At 42.9% G+C, this 19086-nt stretch overlaps 1 protein-coding gene across 1 annotated transcript; it reads right to left on the bottom strand.

Annotated features, from left to right (window-relative positions):
- Window positions 1-1921: 1921 nt before the first annotated feature.
- Window positions 1922-11199, bottom strand: mpp1 (MAGUK p55 scaffold protein 1). Its single transcript, XM_069700601.1, has 12 exons — window positions 10841-11199; window positions 6877-7005; window positions 6713-6791; window positions 6295-6380; window positions 6103-6171; window positions 4313-4509; window positions 4107-4210; window positions 3942-4022; window positions 3558-3638; window positions 3265-3467; window positions 2290-2364; window positions 1922-2195 (listed from the first exon to the last, which is right to left on the bottom strand). The coding sequence occupies exons 1-12, from the start codon at window positions 10961-10963 to the stop codon at window positions 2019-2021; spliced, it is 1404 nt and encodes a 467-aa protein (XP_069556702.1). The 5' UTR covers window positions 10964-11199; the 3' UTR covers window positions 1922-2018.
- Window positions 11200-19086: the final 7887 nt, after the last annotated feature.

Here is a 19086-nt window from a genome sequence, read left to right on the forward strand (position 1 = left end):
GGAAGAATTGCAATGTTGGAGATGCAGGTGTGCCACTTGTACCGTACACCTCGGACACGCACGTCGTGATCTATAATTGATCACAGCCGTGAGCCGTGTTGCTCTCTGAAAATTCAGGCAGATATGAAGCCCCTGCCTCCATATTTCTCCAGAGTGCAAGCAGAGATTTGAGGTATATTCTGCTCAGACGTGATAAACCAACATGGGCATGAAACGTAAAAAGTCTAGGTTATACAACACGTTGCCGAAAATAGAAGCCTTAATAGAAGCCTTTAGAATTCAGTGAAGTCTCCTCCTCCTCATTGACACTGCTATGTGTTTTCTTGTCTGATGTGGGACTAGCGGGGAAAAAAATGTGTGCACTTTGGAGATTTCCCCACAAAACAACCATAATAATTCCTTAAATTGTCTAAAGGACAGGCCTCAACATGGAACACATTCCAAGACGCAGCTGCCACAGACCTGGGACATTTATTTCTTTGTTTAAAAGTGCCTTTACAGTACCCCATGAGGTATACAATTTTGATGAATAAAGTGAGGTTGTCAATGACTGACAGGTTTTGTGCAGAGGTTATTATAGATGTACGGAGTTACACAGACTGCATGAACAACAAGGTTCAGAATCTCAGTTTCATGGGATGATCTCATGAGAATAGAAAAAAAAAAAGATAATTATTTCCAGAATCAATGTTGTGATAGATGTACATGATAGAAAATCCTGTAGGTTGATATTGCGGACTTCATTCACAGTTGTGGTCCTGTTTTGCATTTACTAATGTTCCAACAATCACAAGGATGTGCAGCACCAAAACTTAACCCTTAACCACTCAAAAATCCTGAAGCATAAACGTCTAAACAACCAAATATAACATCCCTGGAGAGGCGCTCGAATTTTCTCAAATAAACCTTCCTATATATTGCTTATTCTCTGAATGCTTTTGTGCAAAACAAAATAAAATCTCAGTGACAATTAACATACACCAAAAGGTAACACACACACACACACACACCCACACACCCACACCCACCCACACCCCCCCACACACACCTGGGACATCACTAACTCAGAGGTTTTGTTTTAGGAGTGATATTGCACTGCTTTCCTTTTTCTTTTCTTTTTTTGACAATTTTTTTTTTTTTTTGGCATTTATACTTTATCAGCGAGAGTAGAGAGAGAGGAAAGGGAGGGGAGAGGGGAGGACATGCAGCAAAGGGCCTGGGCTGGATTTGAACCCAGCTGCTGCTGCTGCAAGGACTCAGTCTTTATATGTGGTACAAATAGCAAGCTGTTTGATCATTCACAAAGCCAAGTTTGACTATTAATTATCAATGTCGCAGTTACTTTGTGACTTGTCAGAAATTATATTCAAAATCTGACATCAGTCTGACTGGTTAAAAACGACAATGTCCCTGAAAACAACACTCGACTCGTTGCACATATTAAATGACAATTGCAGATATGTGTAATTCAGTTTTGACTAGTCCAAAGATTTGTTATTGATATCTCAAACTCCATTATGACGTGTCTCCAGACTTGTGCATGGCGCTGCTCATAAGAGGCTTTCCACTGCATGTTGGGCCAGCAAATCTTTTGAGCAGCAGCAATGGCAACGGTGTGTATGATAGTTTGAAAATACCATGAAATCAAAAGAACTCATCATCAAAGAATTTGTGGCTGCTATCGTGCTCAGTCAAAAACCCTGTCAAAGACTTTAGGCTGCTCTGACATGGTGGCGATGTCATGTTAATATGAATAACAAGCCACTCCCACCTGTTGTAGCTTCTGCAATTGAACTGTAGACGACTGATGAGAAACCCCATGAACAGCAAAAGTGACATCATTAGTCCTAGGAAGAACGTCACCGTGGATATCTGCAATGTTCTTTGTGACTAGGAAGAATTGAATTCCAGATATCCTCAATACACATCCAGTGTAGCTCTTTAATGTTAAACAGCTTGCCATTAGTACGCCCTCTACCAGGTGAGCACTGCTTTTCAACAAACAAAATAAACACCTCTCAGTACACCCAAGATACAGGCACCCACTGTGGGGTGGAGGTGGCACACTCCATGGCCTCCTCCACTCCTTTTACACTTTCATCCACGTCGTTGTTGACGAGCACCACGTCAAAGAAGTGTCTGTACATGGCCAAAATGGCGTCCGACTCCTTCTGGATCATCTGCAAGTTTTCAGTCTAGGAGAGGAGGAGACACAGGAGGTTAGTTTGCAGCAGAAGCAGTTTGGTGTTATTAAGGTACTTAAAGTAGTTCCAGATGAAGATGTAGCACCTGAGGAGCTGTGTTGGTCGGAGCAATGAACACCACCAGCGGTGCAAAGTCAGCAGTCCGCACGATTTTCAAGATCTGCAGGAAGAATTAGTGTTAGATTGATAAACTACAGTCAAACAGCTGGTAGAAGGATCGTATCTGACATTTTAAACAAGAAAAAGTATTTTAGATGGGGTTTCAAATGTAATGAAAATATAGAGTATATAATACATATATTACATATGTATGTTGTAGATGTGTGTGAAAATCAAAGAGACAGCTAGTTTTATGCATTAAGTATGTGCACAAAAACTATAATATTTGATTATTTAAGTGGAATCAGTCTTGTCTTAATTACAGTTGGCTCAATAAATCATTTTGAAAAGATAACTAAAAGTGAGTTTTTGTGATATTTTATTTGCCCATCAGCCACTACTTTATTCTTGCAAATGGTCAGAAAAAAAAATCATGTTCAAGTTTGTTTATTAGTATTTTATTACATTCATGTGTATATGTTTTCTATTGTTATTGTGTGATGTACACTGTATTTTTGAGTGTCAGCTAAGAATCATCTTTACGAATCCATTTTCACCTTAAGTTGTGCATCTATTATTCTAACGGTATTGCTTTTTAAGTGAAATATTGAACAGAATAATTAATTTTGGGGAATCATCCTTCATAATTCCATCTTTACAAACATGTACCTTTGCTATGCAGTCCTCACTGCATGTATATGGGAACAATAGCAGCTCAGTGGAGGGGATTATTAGTGTTACAAGCATTGAAGGTGCACCTTCAAGGGGAACCATCAGTATACGCGTTTCTTTTTTTCTTTTTTTAGATGGTTTCAAATTCCTGAAGGAGGCATAAAAACATCGACTGACTTTATGTGACTCTGGCTGATATTGGAACAGTACTACAAGTGGAATAGCAGTGATATTTTCCTTGAGTCACATCTATTGCTTTGATGTTATGTGTCAACCTGTCAAAGCTAACCTGTGGTTCTATATCCAGCACAGCGATTTGGCCCTGCTCGTGGATCTTCTGGATGGTCTCAATTTTGGTACCAAACATAAATCCCTGGAAGCTGCCGTACTCCAGCAGCTCGTTCCGAGAGATGCACTTGGTCATGGCTTCATTGGAGATGAAATAATATTCCTGTCCGTCCTCCTCGTCCTTGCGCTGGGGTCTGGTCGTGTCTGTGCAGGAGGAGAGTTAAAGAATTAGCCTTTGGACAGTTTGGTAAACTCAGCTGCTCTTTGTGAAGAAAAGGCAGCGGGTCTACTTACGTGGTGCAGGGTAGGAAAACTGCTCGGGGTATTTTGTCAACAGTGCATTTTTAATATGGCTCCTTCCTACACCAGGTGCACCTAAAAACAGCAGAATTTTCAAAATAAAATTACAGTTTAAGGCCATTTTAATCAAACATTAACCTTAATGTCATTTGCAGAGAACAAAAAATTAAACCAGTTACACTGTCAGCAGCTTTGGTTAAATGTAAGTATAAAGGTCTGTTCTTATTTAGTTTGACCTTTGTAACGATTAGACCAAACTACATGTGCACTTTGAGATAAATTGTGAGACCAAAGTTCCACAAATGTACACATGGATCAGCGTTGATGATCAAAAATGTCACATAATGTTTTATAATGTAACAGAGTTATGAAACTTACCAATCAGCACCAGTGTTTTCCTTTTAAAAGCAGGGAGCTGAACAACCTCCTCATAAGAAATCACATCCAGCTGGTCAAAAACTGCAAGAGAAGATATATTGTTTTAGATAAAGTCATACTAGAACACAACTGTGTGAAAAGAACAAAAATCCTGATTATACTCACTGGAGCTGTGTTTAGCGAGGTACTTGTCTTTGCACTTCTTTTTCTTTCCAAATGGGCTGCAGGACGGAGTGCCCTCTCTGGCTTTGCTTTTACTGGCCACCCTCCTGCAGGAACACAGTTATTTAGGTTAAGCTGAGAACATTTAGCACAGTTCTTACATCTTTGGCGTGTGATGGTGACTTCATTCTGCAGAGGTTAATCTTCACCATTCTTGGAGCTCCGGGGAGGGTATCAGTCCGGCGAAGTCAGTGGCACTTCTATCCACTCTGCCCTGCCACCAGTTGGGATCTTGCTTGTTGATGATCTGAATGATGTCACCGGTTTGAAACTTCAGCCCTGCCTCTTTGCATGGGATGAGGTCGTCCTTGGCAGGATCATAGTCAAACTGGGCCCTCATGTACATCTGCAGAGGAAGAGCACATCTGGTGAACTCCCTCTAAACCAAACATCTGCAGTATGTATTTGTTACTGGACATTACTGATAACCCGTTGACCTGTTCAATAATCTCTCATCGCCTACTGTAGGTCAGCCATGAATATAATCTCTAACATCCACAAATTTGTTGCTGCTGAGCAAAAATTTTGACCCGACTTTTTATACTTAGTTTACAGTAAACAACTTCTACAGTTTCTCCGGATTTCATTCAATCTCGTCTAAATAATACCATCCTACTCTGCCAGTTGAATCACGGTCATCCTTTTGAAATGCTACAAATATACAAATACTTCACTTTTAAAACTTGAAATACTTTACAATTTGTTTTCCTTAAACATTCAAGCAAATTTAAGAAAACAGTTAGCCTGGAGTTGAGAAGCTTTTTGCCAGTGTCTGCAGAACATGTTGCTGTAATGGGGGCAAAATATTATGAACAATATGTACCTGCAAATGATGGACTCGTGTACATACACATGAATAGGATTCCCTGAGAATAAATATTCACAGTGGGACTTTAAACACGTGTATTAAATGTGAAATTCACCCTTAAGCATAATATACGAATTGATTATATGATCTTGGACAGCTCAACTGAAATGGTGTAAACAGTACGTTTTCAAGTCGAGACACAAGCTCTATTTGTGCGGACCACTATTTGGTGTCCGATTAAAATCCTAAAGTATCCTTGAATTCTAAGTCTTTAAGTACAAACCACGGCCAAGCTGTCAAAGACCACAGCAGGAACACGTGTATATTCTGCCCAGGGTGAATTATTACCAGTGTTAGTAGCATTCATGAACATTTGTGGATTCCCCAAAGCACTCCAGTGGCCGTAAACACAAAAACAATACAACAACTGGGAGCACTGGAGTGCTCTGGATCACCAAAAATGATCTTCTCTGAGCATTAGAGTGTGCAAAGCGTGTTAACTAAGCCTACATATTAATGGACTACAAGCTTTAGAGTAAGATTGCCATCACTGACCACAGCAAAGACAGAGCTTAATGGAAAGTAGCAACATCACTGAAGAAAATATAGTTTCTCTGTGCGGTTATCAAAAGCTCTTTTAAATTCATGTCTGCTGTACTTGATCGTATTTCACAGGCTTTTCTCTAGTATGTTGCTAAACCAAGAGCAGCCATTTATATTCCCCATGAGGTCCCTGATTGGCTGCTGGAGAAACATGTTGTGGCCAGTAGATAGCAGAATGAAACACACTGCCAATGTGTTTCAGGTCAAACTAGCAAAACTAAGGTGAGAGATGTTCTTTAGATTTAAACTAATTTCATAGTCACCTGGGTCGGGCACTGACTAACAGAAGAGTCACCTAAACAAAATCATTTTAAATAAGTGAGTGGTACAATAAAAGGCTGGTAGCAAAGTAATCAAACTAATCTTTGACTGGGACTCTGAATGGAAATGGAAAGTAGGGATTCCTGGTTTACTCATCCAATTTTAAAGGAATTTGGAAAGAATAAATGTGAAACACAAAATTCACTCTGAACAAAAAAAATTAAAAAGCACCGCAAAACCAACGTGTTCTGTTGGTCACGTCATTACCTCACAGACCCGCAAGGGACCCTGCATGTTGGGAATGATCTTCATTGTGACGACTCCATTGGTTTCTTTCTGTGTGTGAAGATGACACAAATAATGAGCAATGATAGGTAAAATGAAAATAAAAATGTACCATACATAAAATTGAATATAGCACCAAAATTATTTGCGATAAGTTATAATTTCTTAACTTACGAGGATCTTTTGGAGCTGATCCACAGTTTGGTTTGTCACACTTTTCCCGTTGATTTCTGCTATTTCGTCTCCTTCATGTAAAGATCCTGGAAAAAAAGAAGCCAGTAGAAGTGGAGTCAATCCAGATATGCTCTTCTGTGCTTTAGATCAGTTTATTATTATGGCTAAAATATGTGTTAGATAGCACATATTGGATGTGCAACATATCTCTATCTATCTTATCTATCTATCTAGTACATATCGTATTTATACAGTATATAGCAAGATGTTTTATTAAATGAGAAAGACTTCTTCCACTAAACATAAATGCTAATGGAATGAAGCGTTGACTCTCTGGGTACAGAAGTTTTCTTTCACCCCCCGCAGGTCATCACACTCCCCACCAACACTCAAACCAGATCAATATGTGATTAATTACCTTGTCTGTGGATCATCCCTCCATGCAATATTCTGGCCACCGTGCACCGCTGTTTGTCGTTCACTTTAAGAGTGACGCCCTACAGACAAAGATTTGGTCGGTGAGGAGGAATCAGCAGCATCAATTTTGAAATAGAGAAAGTTTAAAGGATGTTTTTGTTTTACCATTGGCTCAGAAGGATTCTTTTCAAATGCTACTTCTTTCATCTTGTCGAACTCTGTTCCGTTCATGTGTCGAGCACTACCATTGGTGTAGATATCAGCCCCCTTAATCTCATAGGTTTGCATAACCCCCTGTTGAAATAAAAAACAAACATTCATTGTTTAATCTCACATAAAATAAAATGAACTTTACTCAAAACAAACATAACTAAGTTTAAAGCTCCTATTAAACAAGTGATTTAATCCACTGTTCAGTTCATGTGCACAGTTTTGATCATTATCTCACTTATATTTCCAATAACTGCAGCAAACATGTTCTGCTCATGTGTGCCAACAGCCATGTTTCATTTGCAGTTTCAACATATGTTCAAGGTTGAAAATTAACCCGGCGTTATAACACCTCATTAACCATGACCAGTCATCTGGTCTGCCAGGTTCATGTGGTCATGGATACCACCTGGGCCATCAGGTGATCAAAGTCAGCAAAAGCATTAATGTAAGAAAACTAATTCTCCTTTAGAAAAATCCTACAATGTAAAGTGTTTGGATGAATTTTCAAAGTTTTACTTAGAGGTCAAAGATCTTTGGTGGGTTTTTTTAGTCTAAAAGCAGAAAACCATTTTTTGATGCTACTTCCATAGTATCAACAAAGATAGTCCACATCACTGTCAGAGAGGAGATCCACATACTTTTAAAACCCAACATGAAAGAGCTCCACTGGCGCATCAAGAAAACCGAGGAATCACACTAACTGTATGAGGTACGAGATAAGATAACCTGCAATGACTCCTGAGAGAGTAAAATGCTACTCTGTGAATGGAACAGAACAATGAGTGCACAATATCAAAAGGTTTATGAATTAAACGACCATCAGAGTTATCTGTATCAGCACAAACTTTCTGCAGGAAATTGACACATCAGCACTGCTTCAGCAAAAGTTTATCATCTATCTTCCAGCATCAGCACTACAATAAACCAATAAATATCATCATCGCCCGCTTCCTCATCTGTGAACCCACATGCATGAAGGCAGTTTGGTCTGTAACGCAGACAGGAACTTCTACAGTAATTCTTAGTTATAAATGTATGTTTCTGGTACATGTTTAACATATAAACATGTTCACGTTATTATTAATATTATCTGTTTTGGCAGAAGCAACGTCTGGAAAACTGATTTAGAAAATGATTGTCCTATTTTTACATTGGCGAGTCAGAAGATCTGACAGGACACAGGAGTTGTCACAACAGCCACCCGGTTGCTTTTCTGTGCAACATGATAGTTATTTACCAGCCTTCATGTGTCAGGACTGTACAGCAACAGGAGGGACTGCTCAGATTGTAAGAAAACTAATGAAATGACATCCTCTGAGAAAACATATCTGTACAGCAATAATAACAAAAAACTGAATCACCAAAAACGTATTATCTTACTTTTGGATTTTACTTTCAATCTGGAGCCGCCCCAAACGCAAAAAGAAATTAACCTTGAGAATACACGTTTGATTACTGCAAATGTAGTACATGAAATTGCATAAACGTGCCAGAAATTAAGACTATTTGGGTGATTGCCTAATGACAATTATTGTTTTTTATCTTGTGCCATAATAGGAGGTAATAACTGTTAAACCTACATTCAAAATTGTTTTGGATGTAGCCAGAGACTTTGTCCTCCCTCTCCTCTCATCAAAGCGCTGACCTTCAGCACAGAGTAGGAGGGAAACCGAAAGGGTAAATCTGAATGTCAAATATTATCTGCTTCAGCACAAAACAGCTGAAGAGCACTGGCAGGTAACAGAAGTGTTTCTTCGACCTGTAAAATATTTGCATGATTAGATTTATAGTCGCACTAAAAGGCTAATTAAACGTGTCTCATCAGGATGGCGACAGAGAGCTCTGTCACTGAAACCGCTCACATAATTGAACACATGATTAAATGTTATTCGTCTGGTTGATTGCCGTGTTCCTGTGACTGGTGGGAACGACAGTGCTACAATGAGTGGGGTCAGGAAGTCCTTTCAGAGACTTGAATGCCAGTTTTGGGTGTGGAGAAGTAGCAGGATAAACAAACAGCTGCTCAAAAGGCCAAATGCACTCAGGAGGAGAGCAGAGCGTCTCTCTGCTCGCGGTGGATTTGGCTTTATTTGAAGCAGATTAAGTGCGTCAAACAGAATCTGATGGGATGCTATCTCTGTGTAAAATAATTAAAATCCACAGCTATTCTTCCATTTGCTTTTACATGCAATCTGTCTTTAACTGCTATTGTTCTTGAAAGGATTTTGCCTTTCAAGTCAAAAAATATAATTAGAAATCCACCCTCAGTGTAAGATTTAGGATGGATCTCCTTTGTTTGCTATCGATCTCTTGAAGAAACACCGTATATTTGACCTCTATGTGGCACACTATGGGTAATGGGCTTATCACAAAAAAAAAAAAAAAAAACTCTAAGAGCTACAATGTCTTTGCACTCTGGCAGGAATTTGTACATATTGTACAGAAAGAGCTGGGAGGGCCACTGATGATAAAATGTTATCTTGACTCTCATCTGCCTGATGCCTGTCTTGCTCAAACCTGTGTGAGTCCAGATTTGGACTTTAATTTCCAGGCTGAAGCAGTGACGGTGATAAGTGTGGCTATAATAACAAGTTTTAAGGAGTTTATATGCATGACTGAGTGTGTATGTAGGGCAGTGCATAGTTCTGATGCCTAAAGTGTTTGCAGTGGTTTCCATGAGGAGCAGAACTCAACTAGAACATGTAGAGAGCAGAACAGACTTCTCTCACTTTACTCTTCAAGATAAACGAGTCCATAAAATATTATTAACTGCCCACGACACACACACACACACACACACACACACACACACACACACACACACACACACACACACACACACACACAAGTTTCCATAGGGAGATAATGGTCCATGTGACCTGACTTAAAGACACTGGTTTTACTAATCAGCACTGAGCACAATGCGTTGGCAAGATTGTAACGCAAGGCTATTGAACTGTAAATTGCTGATGTCAGGACAGGAGTTTCCTCCCTTTTCCCACTTCCCTCAGTTGCTCAATGCTGACTTTTCAAATTCAGAGAAGATGTTCAGCACAAAGAGTTCCCCCTCAGTATCACTGGCTGAGTCTGGTTTCACCCTAGCTGTCTCTCCTAATCATCCTAAATGTTTCACTTACACTGCATGTAGGGTGTTCAGCCGGCTAAAGGGCTAAGTCGCTGGTTTCACAACATTATCTGGCTTTATAGGTCAAAAGTAAACACGTTTAAACAAAAGCCAAGGACATTGTGATGTAGTAAACAACCTGGCTGGTTTCAACTGGCTGTTGACACCAGTTCCCCTATGGTGGCCCTTAAATAGCTGAAGGCTAAATTACACAGCACTGTTTACAATTGAACGCAACACCAATAAGTATTATCCATCTATCCTATTATATGTTGCATAACACTCTCCCAGAAACTAAAGTCGGCAAAGTGATGTTACTTTAAGATGACTTTACTGATGCAGTATACTGTACTATGTAATAATATTTGTATGGATCTATAACACTTTGCTTACAGGAACACTGACTTATGATCACAGCTAAAAATATAGATGCGATGTAACCTTGTTTCCCTTAAGTTGTCACATGACTTTCATATGTATATTAGGGGGGGGGGGGAATGCAGAAGTGAAAATTGTCAATGCAATGTCTACTAGATTCTAGCTGACATACTGATCAATGCAGGTGTTGCAACACAGTCTTGCTATTTTTACATTAACATCCAACTGTCTTTGGAAGGCAAGGTATTCCGCTGGATTATGAAAACATAACAGAGTCTATTTTTAGAGATATTACGGAGGCACAAACAACAGTCATGTGGCTCGTATCTGCTTCCCGGAAGCAAACATGTACACTGAAATGTGAGGGGGTCCAGAAAAATAAAAGGTAAAAACAAAAAAAACCGGACACCTTACCTTGTCAGACTTTGGTTTGTTTTGAAGGAGCTGCTCCAGGTAGAGATCGGAGAGGGCTGTCCGGACGCTGGTCGCAGGCTCCAGTATGACAGCAGCTTCGTTTTTATTGGATTTTAACGTCATCTTTCCGTTAGCTTGAAAAAAAAAAAAAAAAAAAAGTGAACCCGACGTGCCCCCGCTCAAGGTCCGCAAGAGGCTGGCCACACAAATGCTATAATAGAGGACTGCGCTGATAAGGAGCTCTGACGGTTTGATAAGACTTTCTCTGAGATAAAAGTCCAAGGTTTTTGATCAGCAGCAGGTGAGATACAGGAGATAACTGCAGCGGGGACACCGCTGACAAAGCAAGTAAACATGCAACTGACTGCTGCTGTGCTCATAGGGGTAGGCTCGTGCTGCGTTCAGGTCCCTCCTCTAAGCTCCCAAATCCCATCACTCGTGTTGTTTATGTGAGCACTCATTGGGCGGAAATCAAAGCACCAGGATGTAACACAGATGTTTTTCTTCATAAAAAAAAATATTGATACTAAACTTAAAATCGGCACCAACCAATTATATCATCGTATTTTTGTGTGAGCTGAATAGAAAAGAAAATAGGCCCTACTATTGATGATTTAAACTGTCCACAAGCCTGATTTAAATCGATGTCATTAATTACAATTATATTGTATTACCCTTTAACATCATAAACTTGTATACTAATTTTAATTTCTTTTAATTTTCAACCGTTTATGGACGCTCCCAACTTTCCGACCGTCATGGAATGCGGCATTACCGCAGCAGGGCTGCCCTGTCAAGACTACAAGGACGCAAAAATAACGTCGTCTATCAGACGGTGATTTCCGTTACAACCGTAAGCACCCAGCAGCGGTATGCTTGTCTGTATACTGATTTAAAACTTGACGAGGACAATCGGTGTGGGAGAGTAGTCCGATTACATTATAACGCTCGGCCGCTTCCGGCATACGGACGACAGACAGACGGCAACAGCGTTGCAACGTTCAGGTTGCATGTTTCAGAAGATGAATAAAGTGCAACATTGTATCAAGTCAACAGAGAGACGATAAAGGACACAGCAGCCTCTTCAACTCCTTATTTATACTGTATACTGTTGGTCCTGGGGCCCGTAGCAAACAATAGACTTTATTCTTCAATTTGAATGTGTACAGATGCAACAATTAAAAGCATGTATGCACTTTATGTTAATGACGAGACCCAAGTGTAACTGTATGAAGTCATATCTGAATTGATAACCTGGCTATTTCCCTAAAATGGCTGTGCCCCTTTCCCTGCATTTCCGATAGATTGAATTTGCGTACCGCAAGAAGAATCATTTTCAAATTGATCAATGACATGTATAATACGGAGAACGCCTAATCGTCTAGTACCTGATGAGAAAGAAAGAATATGTCTGGCAAAAGGCGTTCTTTACTTTGATTGCATGTTGTTGTTGTTGTTGTTTTTTAAAGATATACGGGCCCATTATGTGCTCTACAGACAGCTGAACGTCTCCACTCTTCATTGTGAGGAAGTGCAAACCACACTGGTAGTCATGGGAACAAGGAAAACCGGTATTCAGCTGGCTGAAGAGCCTAAACTCCCTGATGAGCTGTCAGTTTCTAAGGGAACTCCAGGGGGAGCTGTCGAGCAGGTTCATATCGGCCATCCACCACGAATATGACTCTTAATTTCTGCCTCTCGTGCTTAACAGCCATCAGCAAAGTGCTGATATCTCTGACCACACTGGACAACAGACATGAGCGGACTTGTCTCATCCTGGATAGTGTCAAATTGATGCTCCGGAGATATGCCCCTGAACAGTGGAAGCACATGAAAGTATGACAATGGCTAACCATGGCGATACGACATCATTCTTGCGTGTGTCCGTGTGTCTTGTTGCCCTCAGAGACTCCCACCTCTGCCCGTCACACGCCTTTCGTCTCAAGCCGCTCTTCCTACTCAGGAGTTCCTCTCCCTCTCTCTTGGTGGATTTGTGCTGTGATTACAGGGAGTAGATTCAGGGGCCGTGTTCATAAGGCGTCCTGTTACAAACAGTTGTTTCCTACAACAAAAATCTGAAAAAAAATTCTTAGAATTATTTAGTTTTCTTAAAGTTAAGACTAAATCCTGGTGAAGACCAGAGTTCTTCACGAAACATCTCGGCCCTTACGAGAGCCCCTAAGGTGAAAAACCTGTTCGAAGCAGGGAGGACTTTTAAGAGGCTACAGAATTTCTTAAGCAGAGAAAAAAAAAATGGGCAGAAAGACTAAGAAGTAGCAGAAATATACTTCAGATGCTGAATGAGATGGAGTTAAAGAACAGATTTAGATCGTGTGGTCAAACTCATTAGGGACATTCTCACATTTCACACTCAACAAAATAATACAATAACTCCAGAAGTGAAAGTGATCACAGCAGGAAGACGCAGAAGAGAACAATTCAACAGGGCAGCAGCGATGACTCGAGTCTGTCACAATCTTCCATCAGCAGAATGATCACACAAACAGTTACAGGGCTTTCACAGCCTCATACTGGGTCGCAGTTCATTTCATTGCCACTAGATGTCACTGTCCAGGCTGTGTCATTATCCCAACAGTGTTTTTTTTTTTTTTTTTAATTGTATCCACCAATCACATCTTTTAAAAAGGATGCGTCACACCATGCAACAAGGTCAACGACAGCTCCTCACCAAGGTAAAAGCTTCTGTTCCTTCCTTACTCAAAGTTGCTCTGAGAATTTTCGTAAATCCAGTTCAGACTCCTTGCCCAGCGGATCCTCAGGATGTTGGTGAACACGGCTCTGAGGTGTGCAGGTGTCGGGCAGCTGCTGCTAAACATCTCAGATCATTCCACTCCAAGTACCAGGCTTTAACTCCTGCGTGCCTTCAGATCGTAGACTCAACTAACCAGTTTGTCATGCTCCTGCTGTCTTTTGAAAAAAAAAAAAAAAATCCAGTTATTATTCCTGAGTCATCTCTTTTTCTTGCTGTACTCCCAAACCCAACTCCTGCCTCTGACCTACTCCTGCTGTGTCCCTGGAGACAAGTCAGGATAAGCTCTAACACGCCACAAATCTCTGCTAACTCCACTGCCTGGTTCTGCTCTGCTTCTCTCACGTGCCTCCACCTAGGACTCCCGCTGCCACCCTAAAATGCACCATCTCTCTGGACTCCTACTGCAACCCCCTCCAAACTCAAGACTGTCCTGCTCAAACTACAGCACTTGGTCAATAAAACTATTCTTGGTTTCTCTACTCGCTGTCTGTCTCTGTGTCAACATTTGAGGCTCTAAACTGGGTCCACAACACCACCTTTCTTATCTAACTGACTTTGGCTCCCTCGACAAACAAAGACCATCCCAGCGGACATTCAAAAACACTGATATACATGAGTATTAAATCATTGACTTTCAGGGCAAAATGGCTTAAGCACTATCTCATTGTGAGAATAGCAAATATTTAACATTGAAGATAAAAGGTTTAATGTCGAGTGCAGTTAAGGGACTTTTTCCACAGAGGAAACTAAAACTCCAACAAAAATCTATCATTTTAAGAAGGAAGATATTAAATTGAATGATTAATTCCATTTAGCTGCTTCAGTTTCAGTGTCCTGCTAATGTTCACACTGGTTCACTGCCACATGTTCCTGGCTCACTGTGAACATCTTCAATAACAACAGTGCATTTCCCGTTCTGAAAAAAGCCCCTGGCTTACACCGTCTTCGAATAAAATCGATCATGAGATGAGATGTGTCAAGTTGGCCATCAACAACTTCTTAAGCGGAAACCCTTCAGATGTGCGGTTAGGCTGCACCTCACAAGCTGAACACAATCTTTTGCAACTCAACTTCAGCGGGCGCTACAGAACCCTTCGCACCAACACATGCAGACACCGGAGCAGCAGCTGCCTTTTCCTCCAGGCCTTGCTCAAAGGCTTTGATACATTCTCTGTACTGCAACAGATCCTGTTCACATGTGGCAATATCTCAGGAATATCCCCGCTGCAGCTATTTCATTTTGCCTATGCATGACTGTAGTCTCCAGTTGAATTTTGATTGATTTGACGATGCCGTGTAGATGACCTTTCCTCGGCAATTACCCGAGCAGTTGTTGATCGGCACCGAAAGTGCTTGCAATGCCCCAAACACATTTCTTTTCTATCTTTGGTCACTGGGGCTGAATTGATGTTTAGTTCAGTTTGCTTTGGACACCGAAAGTGGTATGTAGGTTAGTAATGACCATTTTGTCCGATCGTTTTGTTGTTTATTTTCGTGACCCAGGCTTGTATTCCTCTGCCATGTCAGGTTTAACATATTGACTGATTCTATTTTCCATTTTAAAATAGGAATTCAATATCATTTCAGTGTTCAAATCAGAGTCCTGCAATACTGCTAACTTAGCCGTGGATACAGCAAGTTCAGCTTCCAAACCAAGAGGCTCCAAAACCATGCCTTTCTTTTAACCCTGCAACAAGTGCAGCTCTATTAGTCTCCGCTTTTTGAGGAAGTGGCACTTGATGGACTACCGTTAACACTCACCAGATTTGAAACATTGTCATTTGGAGTAACATCTTTAACATTTTCACGTGCGTGATCATCAGTGCATGAAAGCCACATTTTTGCATCAGCAATAATACGCCCATCATTAAACAGCACTTTCGCTTTAATCCACGTTTTTCCCTTTCGTCACAGAAGACCCAGCAGAGATGAACGCATACATTTTGCACATTCACACCATCATATTCACGCACCTCAATCATGCTCTTCAACCCTGCGCAATCACATTTCAACGAAAAACTCAAATAAACAATAGGCGTTATTGTTTATTTGAGTTTTTCTACCATTTTGCAACCCGTTTCTCAGCCAGCGAATCATTCAACACCACCCGTCAACACCGCTGTGTTTCCACTACGTGCCACACCACTTCATAAACAGTCAAATGCAAATTTTGTCCGACCACTTCGACATACAATACGTTGGCTATATAAATTTGGCGGTATAGCGGTCAAAAATCTTTGCCCTTCCGGGATCAAACACCTGACACCAACAATGACCTCCCTACATGTGCACCTGAGCTACATATTACTACAGCGACACCTAATAGAAGGTAGAAGATGGCGCCGCGCTAGCGGCAGCCTGTTGCGGCAGCTCCCCTCCCCTTGTTATTAGTATTTTTAAGCCTTTCTCCTCTCTTCGGAGTTGTTGTTTTTTTCTTTCTCTCGTGTTCTCTCGTAATGGACCGTAATTTTTCCACGTTTCTGGCTGGGGGCTCTGTTATTGTTTACTCGCGTGATCAGCTGATCGCGCTGAGTAGACCTCTACTGCTGCTGCCCGGAGCGAGGCCTGAGATCCCCGTTGAACTTCGGAGAAGACGGCAGGGTTGCAGAGCCGGAGCTCAGCTAAAGGCGGAAAGGAGGAAATACAAACCAGCGGTACCGGAGATCTTAATGGGGAACGTGAGGTCGTTGGCCAACAAGACGGACGAGCTCGGCGCGCTGGTAAAGACCCAGAGAGAGTACCGGGAGTGCAGCATCATGTGTTTCACCGAGACATGGCTGCACTCACATCTCCCGGACCACAGCGCGGCCGTACCCGGCTTCAGGACTGTTCGGGCGGACAGAGACGTTGTGCAGAGCGGCAAGAAGAAAGGTGGAGGGATTGCAGTCTATGTGAACAAGAGGTGGTGCAATCCCGACCATGTGTGTGTGAAGGAACGTTTTTGTAGCCCGGACATTGAACTGCTAGCCGTGGGGATGAGCCCCTATTATTTGCCGAGGGAGTTCTCGTCCACCATTGTTATCGTTGTTTACATTCCTCCATCAGCTGACATAGAGGCAGCAGTGGACACCATCCACTCCACTGTGGCTAAACTACAGACTAAGCATCCCGGTGCATTTTTGGCAGTTACTGGAGACTTTAACCACACCAGTCTGGATGAAGTACTGCCAACTTTGCACCAGTATGTTAACTTCCCCACAAGGAACAATAAAACTCTGGACTTACTGTGTGCTAATGCCATGGATGCATACAGTGCTACTGCCCTTCCTCCCCTCGGTAGATCAGACCACAACCTGGTCCTGCTGACACCAAAGTATGTTCCTCTGGTGCAGAGGCAGCCTGTGTCCACCAGGACTGTGAGGAGGTGGACACAGGAGGCTAAAGAAGCCCTGCAGGACTGCTTTGGGTCCACGGACTGGGATGTGCTGTTTGGACCACATGGGGAGGACATCAACAGCGTGACGGACTGTATCACAGAATACATTAAATCCTGTGAACACTCCACCGTACCATCCCGGACTGTAAAATGCTTCCCCAACAATAAACCGTGGATCACCAGTGACCTGAAAGTTCTTCTTAATCAGAAGAAAGCAGCCTTCAGGTCTGGGGACAGGGACGAGCTCAGGAGAGTGCAGCGCCACCTGAAGGAGAAGATGAGGGAGTGCAAGGACTCCTACAGGAGGAGGCTGGAGGCCAAACTCCAGCAGAACAACGTGAGGGAGGTGTGGACCGGTATGAAGGAGATTCCTGGGTTCAAAGGGAGAGAGAGACAACCAGGGGAACCTGGAGAGGAACAACCAGGGGGAACCTGGAGAGGAACAACCAGGGGGAACCTGGAGAGGAACAACCAGGGGGAACCTGGAGAGAGAGACAACCAGGGGGAACATAGAGAGGAACAACCAGGGGGAACCTGGAGATGAACAACCAGGGGGCTCCCTGGAGAGGTCAAATGAACTAAACTGTTTCTTCAACAGGTTTAGTTCACCACCCTCATCTGTCTCCTCCACACCTCACACCTCCAAAACACCTCTGCTGCCTCCCCCCCTTCCCCCTCTGCGCCCCCTGGTGAGCTGCATGGACACAGAGCCCTCAATCTCAAAGGGCTCTTCCTCCATCGACACCTCGACCCCCCCCACACACACACCCCTCACCCCCCTCTCTGTGATGACTGGCCAGGTTAGGAGACAGCTGGAGAGACTCCACCAGCGCAAGGCTGCGGGACCTGACGGCATCAGCCCCGTGGTCCTGAAGACCTGCGCCGTCCAGCTGGCTGAGGTCCTACAACACCTCTTCAACCTGAGCCTGAAGCAGGAGGAGGTCCCGGTGCTGTGGAAGACGTCCTGTCTGGTTCCTGTCCCCAAGAAGACGACTCCATCTGGCCTCAACGACTACCGACCGGTTGCCTTCACGTCTCGTGATGAAGGTGCTGGAGAGGCTGGTCTTGGCCCACCTCAGGCCGCTGGTGAAATCTTCTCTGGACCCTCTGCAATTTGCGTACCAGCCTCGTGTGGGAGTGGACGACGCCATCATCTACCTGCTGCAACGAGCTCAGTCTCACCTGGATAGAACCGGTGACTCTGTGAGAATCACTTTCTTTGATTTCTCCAGTGCATTCAACACCATCCAACACTGCTACTGAGTGAGAAGCTGCGGGTGGTGGGGGTGGACATGTCCACCGTCTCCTGGATCAATGACTACCTGACAGGCAGACCACAATTTGTCCGTCTGGGCAGTGTGCTGTCTGATACGGTGGTCAGTGGTACTGGAGCTCCTCAGGGAACTGTTCTGTCTCCCTTTCTGTTCACCTTATACACAACTGACTTCCAGTACAACTCAGTGTCCTGCCATCTGCAGAAGTTCTCTGATGACTCTGCAGTGGTGGGATGTATAAGGGACGGACAGGAGGATGAGTACAGGGCAGTAGTGGAGGACTTTGTGGAGTGGGCGGGTAGAAATCACCTGCTCCTGAACGTGGCTAAGACCAGAGAGATGGTGGTCGACTTCAGGAGGAAGACGACGGCTCCACAACCGCTGAGAGTTCTGGGAGAGGATGTGGACATGGTTGAGGTGTACAAGTACCTGGGTGTGTCCATCGACAACAGACTGAAATGGAAGACCAACATCAACGCTGTCTACAAGAAGGGGATGAGTCGACTCTTTTTCTTGAGGAAACTTCGATCCTTCAATGTGTGCAGCAAGATGTTGGAGATGTTCTACCAGTCTGTTGTGGCCAGTGCATTGTACTTCGCTGGGGTCTGCTGGGGGAGCAGCATTGGAGCCGGAGACACCAACAGACTTAACAAACTGGTGAAGAAGGCCGGCTCCATCATCGGCTGCAAACTAGATAGTCTGGAAAAGGTGGTGGAGAGGAGGACGCTGAACAAACTATTGTCCATCTTGGATAATCCTGTCCACCCTCTCAACCACCTGCTGCAGGGACAGCGGAGCACTTTCTCTAAAAGACTCCTCCAGC

The sequence above is a fragment of the Brachyistius frenatus genome, unplaced genomic scaffold (genome assembly GCF_029030835.1).
Source record: "Brachyistius frenatus isolate BFR_SWC_R1_liver_20210118 unplaced genomic scaffold, ASM2903083v1 Contig_34, whole genome shotgun sequence".
Classification (NCBI taxonomy): domain Eukaryota; kingdom Metazoa; phylum Chordata; class Actinopteri; family Embiotocidae; genus Brachyistius; species Brachyistius frenatus.

What these genes read in the sequence shown, in the direction of transcription:
- mpp1 (XM_069700601.1), bottom strand. Translation starts at nt 10,963, where the DNA reads ATGACGTTAAAATCCAATAAAAACGAAGCTGCTGTCATACTGGAGCCT. An exon ending in ATCAGCTCCAAAAGATCCTC is followed by an intron (nt 6,172 to 6,294) that starts GTAAGTTAAGAA and finishes CTTCACACACAG; the next exon opens with AAAGAAACCAATGGAGTCGT. An exon ending in CGACCAACACAGCTCCTCAG is followed by an intron (nt 2,196 to 2,289) that starts GTGCTACATCTT and finishes CTCCTCTCCTAG; the next exon opens with ACTGAAAACTTGCAGATGAT.